Source organism: Aythya ferina, assembly GCF_964211825.1.
Source record: "Aythya ferina genome assembly, chromosome: 16".
In the NCBI taxonomy this organism is placed as follows: Eukaryota; Metazoa; Chordata; class Aves; order Anseriformes; family Anatidae; genus Aythya; species Aythya ferina.
Genome location: NC_140315.1, coordinates 1948768 through 1964409, shown reverse-complemented (window position 1 = coordinate 1964409; position 15642 = coordinate 1948768). Strand labels below are relative to the sequence as shown.

Below are 15642 nucleotides of genomic sequence, written 5' to 3'. Positions count from 1 at the left end.
AGTGGGAAGGGAGCGTTTACAGGAAAACCCTTTTTGTCCACCTGAAAGTGAAATTGAGGAGCCAGATCTCACAAAGCCCACACGTGGTCTGTGCCAGTATGATGACCCTCTGATATTACTGAGGGACACTGGTATTGAGTGGAAAGATTTATTTGGTCCTAACACAGTCCCCCAGCACTGAAAGCCTCCTCCTGGCTCCATCAGCTTGTCTGGAATTACTCACCTGGCAGGAGGCCTGGCCCCAGGGAGCTCCGTGCTTCAGAAATTGTTCTCTATGGAAGAGATTTGGTGTTTTCTTCCTCCCTGCTTCGCCTCCACAAGAATCTGAAACACCTTCTGTGATTTGATTGCCTAGAATTAAAGTTGCATCAATAGGATTTCAGTCTGGGAGCAGATTTCCCCCCCCCACACACACACACACAGTGCAAACAGCATGCTGCGACCTGGCAGCTTCATTTCCCCAGGGAATTTTATTCTAGGGGGGTTGCTTTGTGGCTGCCTGGGATTTGGGGTCCAAATCAGGTATAAAGGGAGATGAATCAGGTCCTAATTATTTATTTTTGCCTCTCTTAGTATGTGGGCCAGAAATAACCACAAAACTACCCCCACCTTCATTTGCTTGGAGCCAAATGCCCATTACATCTATGCCCACAGGGTGCAGATGAGGAGGATGGAGCAGCTTGAAACCTCAATCCACAGCAATGCCTTTCGGTGTATTTTGCTTGTTTGGCATTTCACTACACACCGTTTCCTACTGAGGCTCGCCTCTGGTATGCAACTTTCATTTGCTCCATCTCATGCTGCAACTCAACGAGGATCACGCTTTCAAAAACTGAATTATCATTAGCAGGTATTTGGCTACACAAATTGCGATGCCCTAGTCAAGCAGGCACAAGCTGCAAAAATGAGCTGTAATAGATGATTTTCATTCAAAGCCGTGGAGTCAAGTTTGGCTACACTCAAACCCAGCCTCCTGCTTTTCCCTTTTTTTTTTCCACCCCCAAATATAATTGATGGTATCAAGCTCGTAACCTGCTATCTTAGTTGACCTGAAGAGCATTCATCGAAAGGTGCCAGCTCTGTGCAATCACCCTGGAATACATTGTGCCAGAAGACAGATTTCATGCTTTTTAAAAAAAAAAAAAAAAATCTAAACAATGAACACTGTACAAAATATTAAAACATTTTTCTAAAACATGGTATTAACATGGAGATGAGTCATTTCTCTGTCATAACACCAGTGGGGAAGGGGAGCCGAGTGAACAAAGCAAATTCATTCAGCAGCAATTTGCACTCCATAACCCTCCGATGATTAGCCTTTTAGGCCAGACGAGCTCTGCTACTTAAGCAGAAGAGGTGACACATTTCGCTGTTGCTTAGAGATATTGGAATATATTGCACAGAGCCTGCTCCCCAGCGAGCATCCCCAAAGAGCTCCGTGCTGGCTTTCTGCGGATGCATTAACCCCGTTGCAACGCCTGGGTTTGCGGCCACACAGCTCTCAAAGCAAGACCTGGAGCGACAGAGGGTGACCTCCCAGAAGTGACATTTTAGATGTTTAAAAAAAAAAAAAAATAATAAAAGAAGTGAAAGCAGCAACTTGTACCACCTAAAAGTGGCTCAGAGGCACCGAGGGCCATTAGCAGCTCTGCAATAAGTGGTTTAATAACAAGTAAATGAGGTACAGTTCCTGCACGGGGTGCTGGTGTGCAGTGTGGTACCAGCACGTGTGTCCCGCAGAACCCCAGGACACCAGAAGGTGCCTCGTGGATGAGGAGCCAGGAGAAGAACAGCAAAACTCTGCTTCATCACACCCACTTCTTTTCCACCCATCGCTTAGGGCAGTTAACCTGCTTTTATTTCTCCTTCTGAAGTCATATTCAGGTCCTTTTAAAGTAGGATTGCTCCTTATGCCTTGCTCACCACCTCTGCAAACCAAACGACTGTGCTGGAGAACCCCCAGGTATCTACTTTGTGCTTATCTGCTCTGACAGCTGGGAGGAAAACCTAATCCTGTTAACATTTCAGTGGTAATTGATAGGTTCAAGGGTTAACAGCATTCCAAGATGACTGTGAAAGCAAGCAATTAGCTGTACCCTGGAGCACCCCAGCACAAGGCACCATCACATGATGTTTTTTTTACCTCGTGGGTACAGGTCCTGAAGCCAGCTTGCATGAAAGCCGTGACTCACATGGGCTGATGGAAGAAACCTGAGATAGGGAACAGCGAGAGCTCAAAGCCCAGAAGATAACCCCTGTCCTGCAGAAGATTTTGGGTTTATTAAGAGCCGTGAAGAAGCTCCTGGCCATGGCAGCCCCGCAGGAAGGTGCAAGCAGCTCCAGCCACCCACCACCTCCCACTTCTGTGCCTTTTATCCCCCCCTCACCGCTGGCCCGAGCAAATTACTCACACAACATTTATCTTAACCGCTCCCCTGCAGAGGCAGCTATGGAGCAGTTATTGATATATCACTCACCTGACAAGAACAGGCCATTTATAGGACTCATTACTCCTTTTATTTTTTTTTCCAAAGCACCTCCAGTAGCACTTTGCCTTCACTCCAGCTTGCGGCAGGCTGGATGTTGGCAGCTGCTGGATCCATCACAATCGGTATTCACCATTCAGAGGCACTTTCCTGACCCCCAGCTCACCAATTTCCTGATGAAGATGCCTGCTCCATCCCCCAGCAAAACCAGCACCCTCCACATGGCTCGCAGGGATGTCCCACGAGGTGGGCACCATCACCCACCCAAGCCAACTTGTTTGCTTTGGCCCAGAAGGGATGGGAAGCTGCTGCAGATGTCCTGGATCATGGTCAAAGGCAGAAACACCCAGCACATGGGTGATAAATAAGCCTGGATTTCTCCTTTCCAGCTCACTCCACCACTCACTGACTGCTCCTCTGCCAAGCCAGTGCCACACAGAGGAGGAGCAGGAGGTTACTGGGGGTAACGGTGCCTAAACCCCACAAACACCCAGGCAGGGACCAGTGCATCTCAGGACAAGAAGCTCCAAGGTGTCCTGCCATAAATAACCTCACTCTGTCGTGGCTCACCAGAAACCATCCCTTACAGATGGTTTGACACAGTCGGTCTGGGGTATTAACCTGCGGTGCCACAGCATCTCGAATAAATATACAAATAAATCACCCTAATAACCAGCGTCTGCAAGACAGTCAGCAGAGAACATTTTGTTTTGGTGTGCAATCAATACACTGCTCATTTGTGTCCTGGAGATGAACTTGACTCTTTGAAAGCAGCTGGAGCCCAGTGGAGCAGGATCCTGTCCCCATCAGTCCCTCAGAAGGGAATTGAATCCATCTTATCAGGTTGGGAACAGCCCCAGGACTCCTGGTGACTACAAGAGCTCCAGTCTCACCACAGGGCTGCTGCTGGGCAAAAGCTGAGCCCAGCACTTCACAAATCCTCCTTCCAGAGGTGGGAAGTGAAGCTGTTCCTTCAGGTGTCCAGGAAAGCAGGAGTGACCCAAATCCACAGCTGGTCTGTGTGACTACACCCTCCCTGCAAGCCCCGTTTTTTCAGACACTTTCTTCATTTCTTCATCACTTTCTTTCCCTTTGCACCGCTGACCCCAGCTGCATGCTATCAACATGGGTTTCAGGAGTTAAAACCATCTCCATCACATGGATCTGGCGGGGCAGAAACCTTGTCCCTCTTGCACCATGCTGGTGTCAGGGCTCTTTGCACAAGGCCACGTGCAAATAGCTCAGAGGGAAGATGCAGGAACTTTTCCTGCATCCTTTGTAGCAGGAACTTGAAACTGGTGCTCGGTTTCAGGGCTTCAGCACAAGCCAATTCTGAGGTAAGAGTGAAGGGAGTGAAAGGACGGCCCCTCAGCTCTCCCAGATCCCTGTGCTTTATGTTGGAAAATAGAAGGATTTTTATTGCAAACAAACTTTTGCAGTCTGAGGAACAGATCAGGATCACAACACTTCTCCCTTTCAATAGCAACAAGCCATACCTCTGTCCTCACACCTCTCTGCATCACCTTAAAGTACAATTTTCAAGAAAGAAGGAAATTTCACTGGCCTCTTCCCTCCGGGGGATGTGGTCTGTGCGCAAGGGACACCCTGACCGTGCAAACTGCTCACTGTGCAAACAGCTGCTCTAAGGTCAGACGGATAGCACGCACAAGATCCTCCGTATGGATTTTGCTTTGAAAGGCTTGTTCAGGCTGCCAGCCTCTTTTCTGGGAATTAATTTGGAGGCAAACAAGTCACGCCCTGTAAGAGGAGACGGTGACACTGGCAGAGCTGCGTCAGCTCCTCTGCTTCCCCTCCGTCTCCCGGCACTAATGGGGCTCCCCCTTGTCTTCACCCAGAGAGAATTATTCCTCTAAGCGTTGGAAATGAAGTGAGCCATAACTCGTAAGGCAGCAGCAAGTGCTCTCTAATGAGGGCACCACGTATCACAAGGAAGATCAAGGTCAGAGCCCAAGGAGTGGGACCAGGCTCACCCAAACTCATCTCCAGGACGAGCTCATCCCCCAGGATCCCCAAGCAGCCTCACAGTGTGGGTAGATCCAGCCCCCAGATGACATTCCCACAGTGACAGCCTCATCTGAACATCAGCTGAACCCAAAGGAGCCCTGGGCATCCAGCCCTTACCTGCCTGCGCACGCTGAGCTCGGATCTGGGCAAGTTTCTGACAAGCTCAGGTTCTTCCTGTTAGAAAACATTTTTCCCCAGAGAACCTCTGTGCAAACAGTAAATTTGACATTTCATTCTCCTGAAATTTTCTGTCTTCCTGGATTTATTTTTCTTTGACAATGACAACCGATTCCCCAAAATTACCTTCCCGCTGCAGACCCATCCAAACCCAGCTTTCCTTACAACTGCTTACAAAAACTTCCCCAAGAGAACTCGAGGGCAGCTCTTGGGATCTGTGATCTGAAGTAACACCCCCATCATTGCTATGGGTAACCTGTGGGCAAACTTCATTTTGTTTAATTTCACCAAGGTCTGATGGCTGATGGGATTTGGGTAGAGACACAGAAAACATCTGCAAGGTCTGTACACCAAGCAAGGTAAAAAAAAAAAATAAATCAGTCTGCTGAAAAGTCAGTTATACCCCCGGCCTTTAAGAAGGTACTTCTGAGTGTAAAGTGTTTTGTTCATCCCAGTTACTGGTGCACAGAAGTCTTGCCAGAAGAGGGTAAACATCCCCAGAAAAAGGAGTGAAGTCAAATGCAGCCCTTGGCTGCAGGGCTCGTTGAACCAGTGACTGTCTGGTTCAGGAACAACACTGCACGCTGGCAGGCAGAGCCCTGCTGGATGCCCACATTTCCTCTCCCCTGGTTCTAAAACAAAGGTCAGGCAGCCTCCAGCTGAGTGCTGCTTGTAAAAGGCTAAAGGGAAACTAAAATCACCCTTGATTTCCTTTTTTCCTCTGTACAGGGACATGAAAAGGAAGGGATCTTATGCTGTTCCTGGCTTTGTGATTTAACCTGAGTGTGTTTCTGCCGGGCTTTGCAGGACCCCTGCACCTCACCAAGCACATCGCAGTATTTAGGTGCTTTTCCTAGAGATGGACCCAGCTGGGGAAAGTCAGCTGAGCTCCCCCGGAGCAGCTGAAGCCAGCAGGGATCTGGCAAGGTATGTCTGTTTATTTGTTCATTACGAGCTCTGTAATGGTGTGTACCCTCCTCCCACTCCCTCCCTCCACACACATTTGTGCATCTTCCCTGGTTAAAAACAGCCGGTGCTCCCTGGTGAAACATTTTAACACACACACCAGCACTTCACACATCCCTCACTCAACCAGCCACAGCGTGACAGCCCCGGGTGCTGCCCGTGCACCCCAAAAACCTCTCCCCCATTCCCAAAGAGAGCCACCCTGGCGCAACAGCTGCTTGCCAGCATCTCCCTCCTTCCTTCTTTAAACCACCCTGCGCAGACAGAACTTTCTCCCCCTCCTTTTCCCTGGTGAGAAGGAGTGTTAATTACCCCGACGTGCGATGCACACACAGGCACCATGTTGATATGATTGCAAGGACTGGTAACGTCAGCATCCCGGGGACCCTCCTCCGGCTGGGAGCAGAGGGAAGAGGCTCAGCCGTGCGGAGCAGCAGGTGCCGGAGGCAGCCGGAGCCGCTCACCAGGTAAGGGGCACTCCAAGCCCAACGCTGCTCTTCCTGCTCAATCTCTTTGCCTTGCCACCAGCAGCAGAGCGAGGCACTGCTCCCTGCAGAGCCTGGGGACCAGTTGCCAAACCTTTGATCTTGGCAGGGGGTCGGCTCTTTGCTCGCTTCCCTGCGGAGGAGTTCTCGGAAGCGTGGGTCAGGCGATAGCGGTGGAGGTGTAAACAGGCGGGGGGGGTCTTGCTTTGACTCTAAAGCAGATTTGCTTTCAGGGTACTCCCCCCCACCCCCCTTTTTCAGTCTGGGTAGCCCTGAACTTTGGAGATTCACAGGTTTGTCTGTCCGTGCCAAGTTTTGTGTGCTGCCACAAATGCATGCACTGAGCATAGCCTGATATAATAACCTATGCTTGATTTTAAAAGTTACTTTAAACGTGGGTTAAGCCTCTCTAAGTTTTGGAAATATTCCTTCAACTCTATTTTCCCCTTCTCTTGCTAGGGGACCCCTGGTGTAAGGAGCAGCCACACCAGAAACTCCCTCCCTCTGTGTGATCTCAGCTGGAGAAACATGTTTGAAGTCCCCAGCACAAAGAAAGGCACTAATTAAATACAACAACGCTTCTGCTCTGACATGGAAAAGAAAGCCCTGCAAGTGGGAGAGCAGCCAGCCCTCAAGTCCTCCGAGGGCTGAGAGAAGCCGGCCAGGCACAAAGCTCCCTCCCTGCCCTCCTCACTCCTGCAAGCCCCAGGACCTGAGCTGGGGATGGCTGAACGGGAGCCACTTCACCTCCCCAGCAGAGAAAAGCCACAGCTCACCTGCACGCCCTCCAAGAGAGGAGTTGTTCCACTTGCATAGGGAGATACAAGCCTTATTTGCTTTGTTCATGGAGCCCTCTGCATCATTCATTTTTTGTTTTCCCCTGCTCATTTCAAAAAATCTGACTTCTCCCATGGTGGCAGACAGAGGTAAGTGAGATTTACCCACGCTGCCTCAACTCACTTTTTGGAAATAATCTGATTGCAGATGATAGAGCAGCTTTTTAACTACACAGGATAAAAGGCTTTCCCTCCTGGGCTAGCAAGGCTTTCAGTGACTTCAGAGGGCAGCCTGTGACCAGCAGGCATGGGGAACAGCTCTCTCTGGGATGGTCTGAACAGCACCTGCAGCAGTGCAGGCAACAGCTGCTACCTGGACAGCAGCATGAGGTTCAACTTCTCCTTCCAAGAGCAAGCAGCCGATTTCTACGTTGTCCTCCCTGTGATTTACTCCGTGATTTGTGCTGTTGGGCTCACAGGCAACACCGCTGTCATCTACGTGATCCTCAAGGCTCCTAAGATGAAGACTGTGACAAACATGTTCATCCTGAACCTTGCCATAGCTGACGACTTGTTCACACTTGTCCTGCCCATTAATATTGCTGAGCACCTCCTGCACTACTGGCCCTTTGGAGAAGTCCTCTGCAAGGTCATCTTGTCCATAGACCACTACAACATCTTCTCCAGCATTTATTTCTTAACAGTCATGAGCATAGACCGCTATCTGGTCGTACTGGCCACAGTCAAGTCCAAGAGGATGCCACATCGTACGTACCGAGCAGCCAGGATCGTCAGTTTGTGCATCTGGATCCTCGTCACCATCATAGTTCTCCCCTTCATCATCTTCGCTAACGTCTACGTGGACGACCTGGAGATCAAGAGTTGTGGTCTAAATTTCCCCAAGCCCGAAAGGTTTTGGTTCAAAGCCAGCAGGATCTATACCCTCATCCTTGGCTTCGCCATCCCAGTATCCACCATCTGCATCCTCTACACCATGATGCTGTACAAGCTGAGGAACATGCACTTGAACTCTAATGCTAAAGCCCTGGACAAAGCCAAGAAGAAAGTCACTATCATGGTCTTCATCGTCCTGGCCGTGTGCCTCTTCTGCTGGACCCCCTTCCACTTGGCCACCATCGTGGCTTTGACCACTGACTTGCCCCAGACCTCCATGGTCATTGGCATATCCTACTTCATCACCAGCCTAAGCTATGCCAACTCCTGCTTGAATCCCTTCTTGTACGCCTTCCTGGATGACAGCTTTCGGAAAAGTTTCCGGAAGATGCTGGAATGCAGAACTTCTTAAGCACGGGGCTGGGACAACTTTGCAAACTTAGGGGAACACTTACTGAATGCACAACCCTTCTCTTTAGTTTACACGTAATGTATGTGTATGTCTGTCATCATTCCCACATTTTGTCCTGCTTACCTGCAAGTCTTGCATTTTCCCCAAACATCTCAGCATCGCATCGCTACGGTCTTATTTTTAATCACACACCCCAAAGCACTAAGGACAGAACTTCCCTGTTAATGGTTTGCTTCTGCTCCATGGCAGTCCTTTATTGCCATCTGCTGTACAGCACGGAGAAGCTGAAGAGCAGCTCTCAGATTAAGGGGTTGTTCGGTTCTCAATTATCTGGGGGATGGTTTGATGCAGCAGAGCCAACACACACTGTCATAGCAAAACAGAGGATGCAAGATGAGTATTTGCAAGAGTATTTCGTGTCCATGTGTGCACAGGTGTTATGGCCTTGGTTTTGACTGAGGGATGTCTTTTACACACCCACAGCCAGATTTCTTCTTTCCTGAACTGGTAACACAAATTAAATTTAAACCAAAAAGCAAAACCTGTGTCTTAAAGTTGATACCCAACACCACATAAATATTTCAGCAACTGTAGTGATTTGTGTTAGAAGTTATTTTTAACTAATTGTTTCTGTTAAATGTCAAATATATATTTATTTAAGAGTGACTGATGGAATAAACTTCATGATGGAAAAAATAGTCCTCCTTTCTCTGAAGAAACCCTGTGCTACTTGTCCCATGTCATTGCTAGATGTATTGCATTTTACCTGCTGTAAAATCAGAAGTCAATTTGTAACAAATCAGGTGTTTTGTAAGCCACAAACAAATCAGGTGTTTTGCTGCCCTCACCATGGCTTTCCCCTGACCAGCTCAAAGCACAGGTGAATATCTCTCCATTTAATATCAAATACTTATAAATAGGTACCTCACTTGCCCCCAAATACCTCTAACCTCTTAGCTACGCTTCTAGACCCACACACTAGCTTACAGAAAAGTTTTAATGCACATTTGTGCACAGTGTTTCAGTGTTTCCCCCTGCTTAAAGGTCAGGGAGGGGACCCACAGGACCACGGTACACCAGGAGCAGTGGTGTAGCCACCAGAGCACCTTGTGAAGCGTGAGTGGAAATTTCCAGCCAAAGCAATACTGAAAACCCACTGCACTCATCACCACCCTAAAAAAAACACCTGATACCAGCCCTGTGCTAGGGCAGCAGGCCCAGCTGAGCACAGCACTCACAATCCTGGAGGGCTGCAGGAAGGGGTCTGCCTGGGGCAAGCTTGGTCTCCCATCCTTTAACCTCCCTAGGAAACTATAATAACTGCCTTAAAATTTGCAAAAGAAGCTGTCCTCAAAAAAAAAAAAAACCTCATGTCTCATTTACAATGAGACACACTTAAGCTTTTTCTCCCCAGTTTTTCTTCACTTTCCCTTCTTCAGCTTGGGACAGGGAAAGCTCCCTGGCCCTAAAGGCACCAAGGTGGGTCCTGAGCTGTCTGCACCCCACCAGGGAGGGGCAGAAAGGGTAAAGCAAAAGAACAGGGGGCAGAGACAAGCTGCAACACACCTACCTGAGCCCATCCACGAGACAAGATACCAAGAACATCGGCTCTCCCAGAAAACAAGGACGAAGAGGAGGCTGCACCCCAAGGACCATCTGGGAGAACACACTATGAGGGGAGGGCTCTGGTGGCAGCACCCAGCTTAAAAAGGCTCCTGGAGAGGGTGGGGGCTTGGGGCAGCCCCCAGGTGAGGCTGCTCAGGGTGATTCAGGCCTGTCAGTGCCCTCAGGGCTCTGGCACCAAAATTAGCAGCCTTTGGTACATCACAAAGGCAATTCCACGTTTCCCTTTTAGAAAACCAGAAGAGATTTGTGAACACGAAGTCATTTGTGTAGCCTTCTCCACATTAAAAGTGTTCATTTTGGGAAAAAATGAAGGATTGGGGCAATGCAGGTGGCTGATTGTGGGCAAAAAGCTGGGGGCCGTGTCCCGACCATCTCCTGAAGGCAGGAGGTGGGTGCTGGCAGCAGCAGGGTGCTGGGGTGCCCCAAAGCCCCCTCGAAGCAGAGACTGGGCACCACAAGCACCTGGGCTGAGACAGGCACCCACCTCTTCAGCACGGCTGCCATCTGCTGGCTACAGGCTCCAGAGGGGGAAAAAAAACCTGGGGTTCCCCAAAGTTGGCTCCTGGGGTGCCACCAAGCTCCTGGATTGTCTGCTTAGGTCCATCGCCACTGCTCGTCGGCGTCAGGTCTGCAGGAAGGGCAGAAAAGCCTCTCTCCAGCTGAAATCACACTCGTTCAGACCTGAGCATCATTGATGGAGTTTTTCCCTTTTAATCCTGTGCCACGACAGCCACAGAATCAGTGTGGCTGAGGCTGGGGGCACCTCTGGAGCCTGACACCCCCTGCTCAAGCAGCCCCTGCTGCAGTTTGCCCTGACCGTGTCCACCCCAGTTTTAAAGATCTCCAAGCATGGAGAAGCTACAGCCTCACTGGGTATTGCACCACCCTTACAAAAGTGTGTTTTTTTTCTTTTTTTTCCTATTTTTGAATAAAATTTCCTGTATTTCAGTCTGCACCTCAGCCTCCTGTCTGAGCACCGCCAAGAAAGGTGTGATCCCCTCTTCTCCACATCCTCAGCAGATATTTGGCTGAGCAGCCCCAGCGATCCCACGCTGTTGTCAGCGTCCTGCCTGCAGCCCTGCCTTTCTCTGTGTATTCAAGGCAGGAGCCTCAGCTCTGTTTTTCTTCCATGGGATGCCCCAGGGGAAGAAGAGGTTGCTCTGGCCGAGGTCTCCCCCAGAGAGGGGACACTCTAGAGGATGTCCTGCTGCCACGGGTGCAGGAGATGGTGATGTGCATGCCAAAAGGCACCCTGTGCTGCAGCAGCCCCGCGGCACTAAGCGGCACTCTCTGCTTCTTTTTGCAGCTCCGGCAGCTCCGCAGCACTGCTGGGCTGCACGCAGGGGAGCTGCCTGCGAGGCTGCGTGCTTGGGCAGAGCCTCTGAGCACGCACCCGAGGCCTGGCTGCTGCTGCTGCTGCTGCTGGGAGAGCAGAAATCAGGGCGGAGGGGACCCCTTCCCTGCTCTTCGCACAAGTTCACCCTGCAGGAAACCCTAATTCATCCGTCTCAATCGCATCAGGCTGGTTTGCTGCAGACAAGCTTTGCTGTGCTTTGAACACTGGAAGCAGGGGAAAAAAATGCCCTTAAAATGTCACCTAATAAATCTGCTATCTCTCTGCAAACCCAAGCATCCCTCCCAGGGTCCCCAGGATCGCAGGGGGCTCCACCAGCGACCCTCCCTCCCTTCCAGCCCCTTCCAGCTGGCCATGCATCAAGCAGGGAAACCAGCTCAGCCCCAAAGCCGAAGATGAGCTTCCTTCTGGGGTGCCTGAATGAGTGCAAAGGTGCTGGGCAACCTCACAGCTCCCAGGCTATGGCAGGAGCTGGGGGCTTTCGGCTGGGGGCTGCAGCAGGTGGGGGAAATCAGGGGATCCTGCGTGTCCCCCACCAGCAAGGACATCAGGACATCACCTGCCCCTTGGGGACTGGGGGACTGTGCTTCGTCAGCCTCAGGAGATGGAAAAAGAGCCATTTTCCACCCCAGGAACAGGAATTGGGGCTCATATTCCCACCACAGACATTAAATGCAGGCACCTGAGACATGGAGCGGGGATCGGAAATCGCTATTGCTTTTAAGCTTTCATGCTGCAGCAAGAAATTCTGCTCGTCTCGGTCAATTGTGCCCACTGGAGTTGTGCTGTAGCTCGATCCCCCACGAAGCTGTAATCCCCTGGTACCTGAGCAGCCTCGCGCCATCTCCTGCTGCCGGTCACGATTTTGGGTGAGAAATGAAACAATTCTCCAGCGAGGAATGAAGGCCCGGCTCTCAAGCATATTTAGACGGAAAAAAAAAAAATAATGAGAAGAGAAATTAAAAATAGATGAGCAAAAACTCAATATAGAGGAATACAGAAGACATGAAGCAGAAGGGTCTGTAGCTGATGTTGTTAAAAGACGTCTAAGAGAGATAATTTGTCAATTTTCTGTACAGCCTGGCTTGTCCATAGCATTTGCATTGTCACCCATGGGATCCTGGGGGCTCCTGGGGGACATCCTGGGGGACATCTGGATAGGGACAAAAGGTGTTGATGAGCCACCAGCCCCCGATGCTCCCACTGCAAACCCAGGGAACCAGGGAGCCACCCAGGTTCTCCCCTAGTTTGGGGTGAAACGAGCCCAGTTTGATGCCTTCAGAGGGTCCCAGCTCCTCGAAGCTTGGTGTTCCCACCCTCAGCTCACTTGTGCTGGGAGGGAAAGAAAAACACCAAGTGCAGTGGCAGTAAATATTGCCAGGAGTTTCTCGCTGGCATTTGCTTTTGGTAAGCAAAGATGCAGAGAGAAAGATCAAAGCTGTCTGAATAGCTTTTAATTACGAGCCTCAATTGCTCTATTTTCTCTCAGAAAAGTATTACAATTATCTAACAAAGCTCTTCGAGTGGAATTAGGCACTAGCCCGAAGCTTCAAGAGCTGTTTAGCGGCTATTTTCCCTTTAAAAAAAAATAATATTTGATGTCTAGATAAAAAACAGGCACTCCTATAAGTGCCTAAAGCCAAATCCTGTGCTCGCTGCATAAAGAGGCAGCTGGAAAGCTTTCCCAGAGCGGAGGTGACCGTGGCTCTGGAAAGCCACCACCCCTGGCCTGTGTCCCCTCAGCACCTCCTGCATGGGGACAGGGAGTCCCCAGGGAGGGCAAAATAAACCACAGCTTTATCCCAGCAAAAGACAGCTCCCAGCAGGGACGTGTCTCCTTTTTCAGCTCCTGGAGCTGGAATTTATTTCTCCCTCTTTCGCCAGGGCTTCTGTACATCATCATCTGCCCCTGCTCTGCGGCTTTCCCTGGGCAGCTCACGGCTGAAGAACAAGGCAGCTCGGGAGTTTCTAAAGCCCCAAACATCCCCCGGACAAAATTCAATAAGACAGACGAACAAGGAACGCCGAAAAAATAAGGATTCGGTTTCATAAACTTAACCTTCAAATGAGATCAGAGGCTGGTAATTAATAAAGTCAGATTTCAATGCAATGGAGCGTCCCAAGAGACCCAGCCTGCTGCTGCCTCGTATCGATGCGATGGATGCGGGTGTAATTACATTTCTCTGCGCTGTGTGGTGGAGAAGGAGGGCAGCTCTGTGCTGCGGGCTGAGCTCAGCCAAGCTCCTTCCTTCCAGGCTGAGCAGGAGCCAGGCAGAGGAGGCTGGAGGAGCAGGGATGAGACAGGTCAGAGCCTCGCCACCAGGCTCACTTCCATCCCTAACACACGAGGTGGTTTTCCAGGCGAACGCATTGAAGCTAAACCCCAGAGAAGATGCCAAAGCAAACTGTGGGGAGAGCAGCCCTGCTCGCCTTTCCATCCCCACCGCCGCAGGAATGCAGGGAGCAGGGATGAATGCTAGCAGCCAGAGGTTGGGCTCGTTTTCTGCTCTTTTAAGCTTAATCCCTGGAGGTGCGCGATTATCTCCAGGAATTTTCTCTGTGGTTAAGCAAAGCAAGAAGAGCGCAATGACGAGATGAGGGGAAGTCCAAAAGCTGTGAACAAATGACCTGTGCGCGTGGAGAAGTTGCCATTAATGCCTAAAATTGAGCAAACGTTAAACAGCCGAGTCACAAGGCAGGATTCATTTCACATGGGGGAAAGTAGGCTGAAAAGCCATTAATCTTGATTACCTATTGACTGCATGGCTTGTGTTTTTGTTCCTCATCACTGAGTGAATCAGCATGGCAGGGTCCTTTTAGAGTACTTACTGCACATGGCAGGCTGAAAACACACACAAAAATCGATGTTTATAGCCTGGATAGAGCCGCTGCAAACTTCGCCGGGTCTTCTCTCCGCTGCCAGCAGAAAGGTGAGCTGATGTATCCAAGGACCAGATTGTGGGAACGTGCTAATTCTGCCAGCGGTTTCCTTGGGAAAAAATAAAAATAAATAAATAAATAAAAATCAAGCTGCCTGCTTAGCTTCTTGCCAATTCATCCTTCACCTCACCGTGCTCAAAATCTGTTTGGCAGGGCTGGTGCTGCTCGGCTCTTGGCTCCAGAGCACGCTGCCAGGCTGGGTGCCAGCGGTGGATGAGTGCAGGCAGGAGGGCTCCTCACAGCCCCCAGCCCCACGGGAGCTACAGCCCCTTGCTCCAGTTACATGCACTGGAGGAAAAAAGCCTTTTGCTGCATTAATGGACAGGCTGAGTGCTGCCAGAAATTGGTGCCAGCACGGGCTCTGCAGGTCAGATTTGCCACCCAGCTCTTATATACTGCAGGAGGAGGCAAGGACTGGGGAGTCAAGAAGGAACAAGCAGCAAGGACATGCATAACACCATCATGGAGCCACAAATGATGCAACCTGCACATTGCTCAGGAGCATCCCAAGCAGTGCCAGCATGGAGCAAGGGAATTTGCTTCCAGGGACCCAAACAGCAGCTCAAGGACAGAGGAGAAAATACCCTGAAAGCCAAACAGGAGAGATGTTCTCCTAGGGCGAAGGTGGTCCTAGCTGGTTAGGGGTATTATTTTGCATTTTCCACTCCAAGGAGTGAGTTTTTTGGGTTGCTGAAGCAGAAACCTTGCCTGCGGTGGGAGAGGCAGCGGCTGCTCGCAGAGCAAGGCAGGGGAAAAGGCGACCTGGGTGCCCCGGGCTGCAGAGAGCCCCCATCACTCCTCTGCAGACAGCTGGGACTGCGCTGCTTTAAGGGAGAGAGAGAGCAAAGTCAGTTTACATGGCTGATTAGCATCATCGTTGCCAAGATACATAACCATGTTGTTCTATTTATTGATCATTTCATTCTGTCATGCAATTTATCCAGGCTTCAGGGTAGCGAGGAAAGGAACAAAGGGAGTTCAGGAGCCGTGGGGCTCCTTCTGGAGTGTACCCACCTTGTAAGCAGTCCTTTTTCATGTCTCCTCAGTGCTCAGACAAATCCTGAAAGTCCTTCTTTCAGAATGAGTCGTGGCTTTAACCCGTATGATATTACGTGTTTTAAGCAAAGGAGGCATGTAGTCCTGGTTTAATGGGCAAGGCAGGGGCATGCAGCCACTCAAAATGGATGTGCATCAGCTCAGACATGGCAAGGAGGGGCTACAGATCCTCTAACATCACCTCCCACCCCCAAAAACCCTGTGCCGAACACCAGTTGGCATCACAGCTCTTATATCTTATAGCCTGTACATCTCTGCTCCTCACACAGCGCCGTGACTCTGGGGTTACTGGCTGATGCTGAAACCTCCGGACCTCATTTTATCTTCTCGCCCTTATTCCAGCCTCGGGGCATGGCTCAGAAGGTTCAGGTCAGGGATGTGAAGCACCCCAGAGGAGCAGGGGCGAGCCCTGCACCGTCACGGCGATGGATCCACACGGACACCC

General features: G+C 50.4%; 2 protein-coding genes across 3 annotated transcripts in view; one reads left to right on the top strand and one right to left on the bottom strand.

Moving 5' to 3' along the window:
* LOC311445568 (uncharacterized protein) overlaps positions 1-9901 on the bottom strand; it is a 32522-nt gene extending 22621 nt beyond the window's left edge. The window contains exons 1-3 of one of the 2 annotated variants that reach the window (XM_084537809.1): positions 5967-6016; positions 2144-2211; positions 224-351 (exon numbers count right to left, since the gene is read on the bottom strand). The gene's annotated coding sequence lies outside the window, so the exon portion shown is untranslated. Of the gene's footprint in view, positions 1-223; positions 352-2143; positions 2212-5966; positions 6017-9791 lie in introns of those variants that run through there. The other variant, XM_084537810.1, reaches the window with a different exon arrangement.
* NPBWR2 (neuropeptides B and W receptor 2) lies at positions 7223-8352 on the top strand (the record flags this gene model as incomplete). The annotated part of the gene is made up of 1 exon (XM_084537814.1): positions 7223-8352. The coding sequence occupies one exon, from the start codon at positions 7223-7225 to the stop codon at positions 8219-8221; it is 999 nt and encodes a 332-aa protein (XP_084393940.1). The 3' UTR covers positions 8222-8352.
* Positions 9902-15642: the final 5741 nt, after the last annotated feature.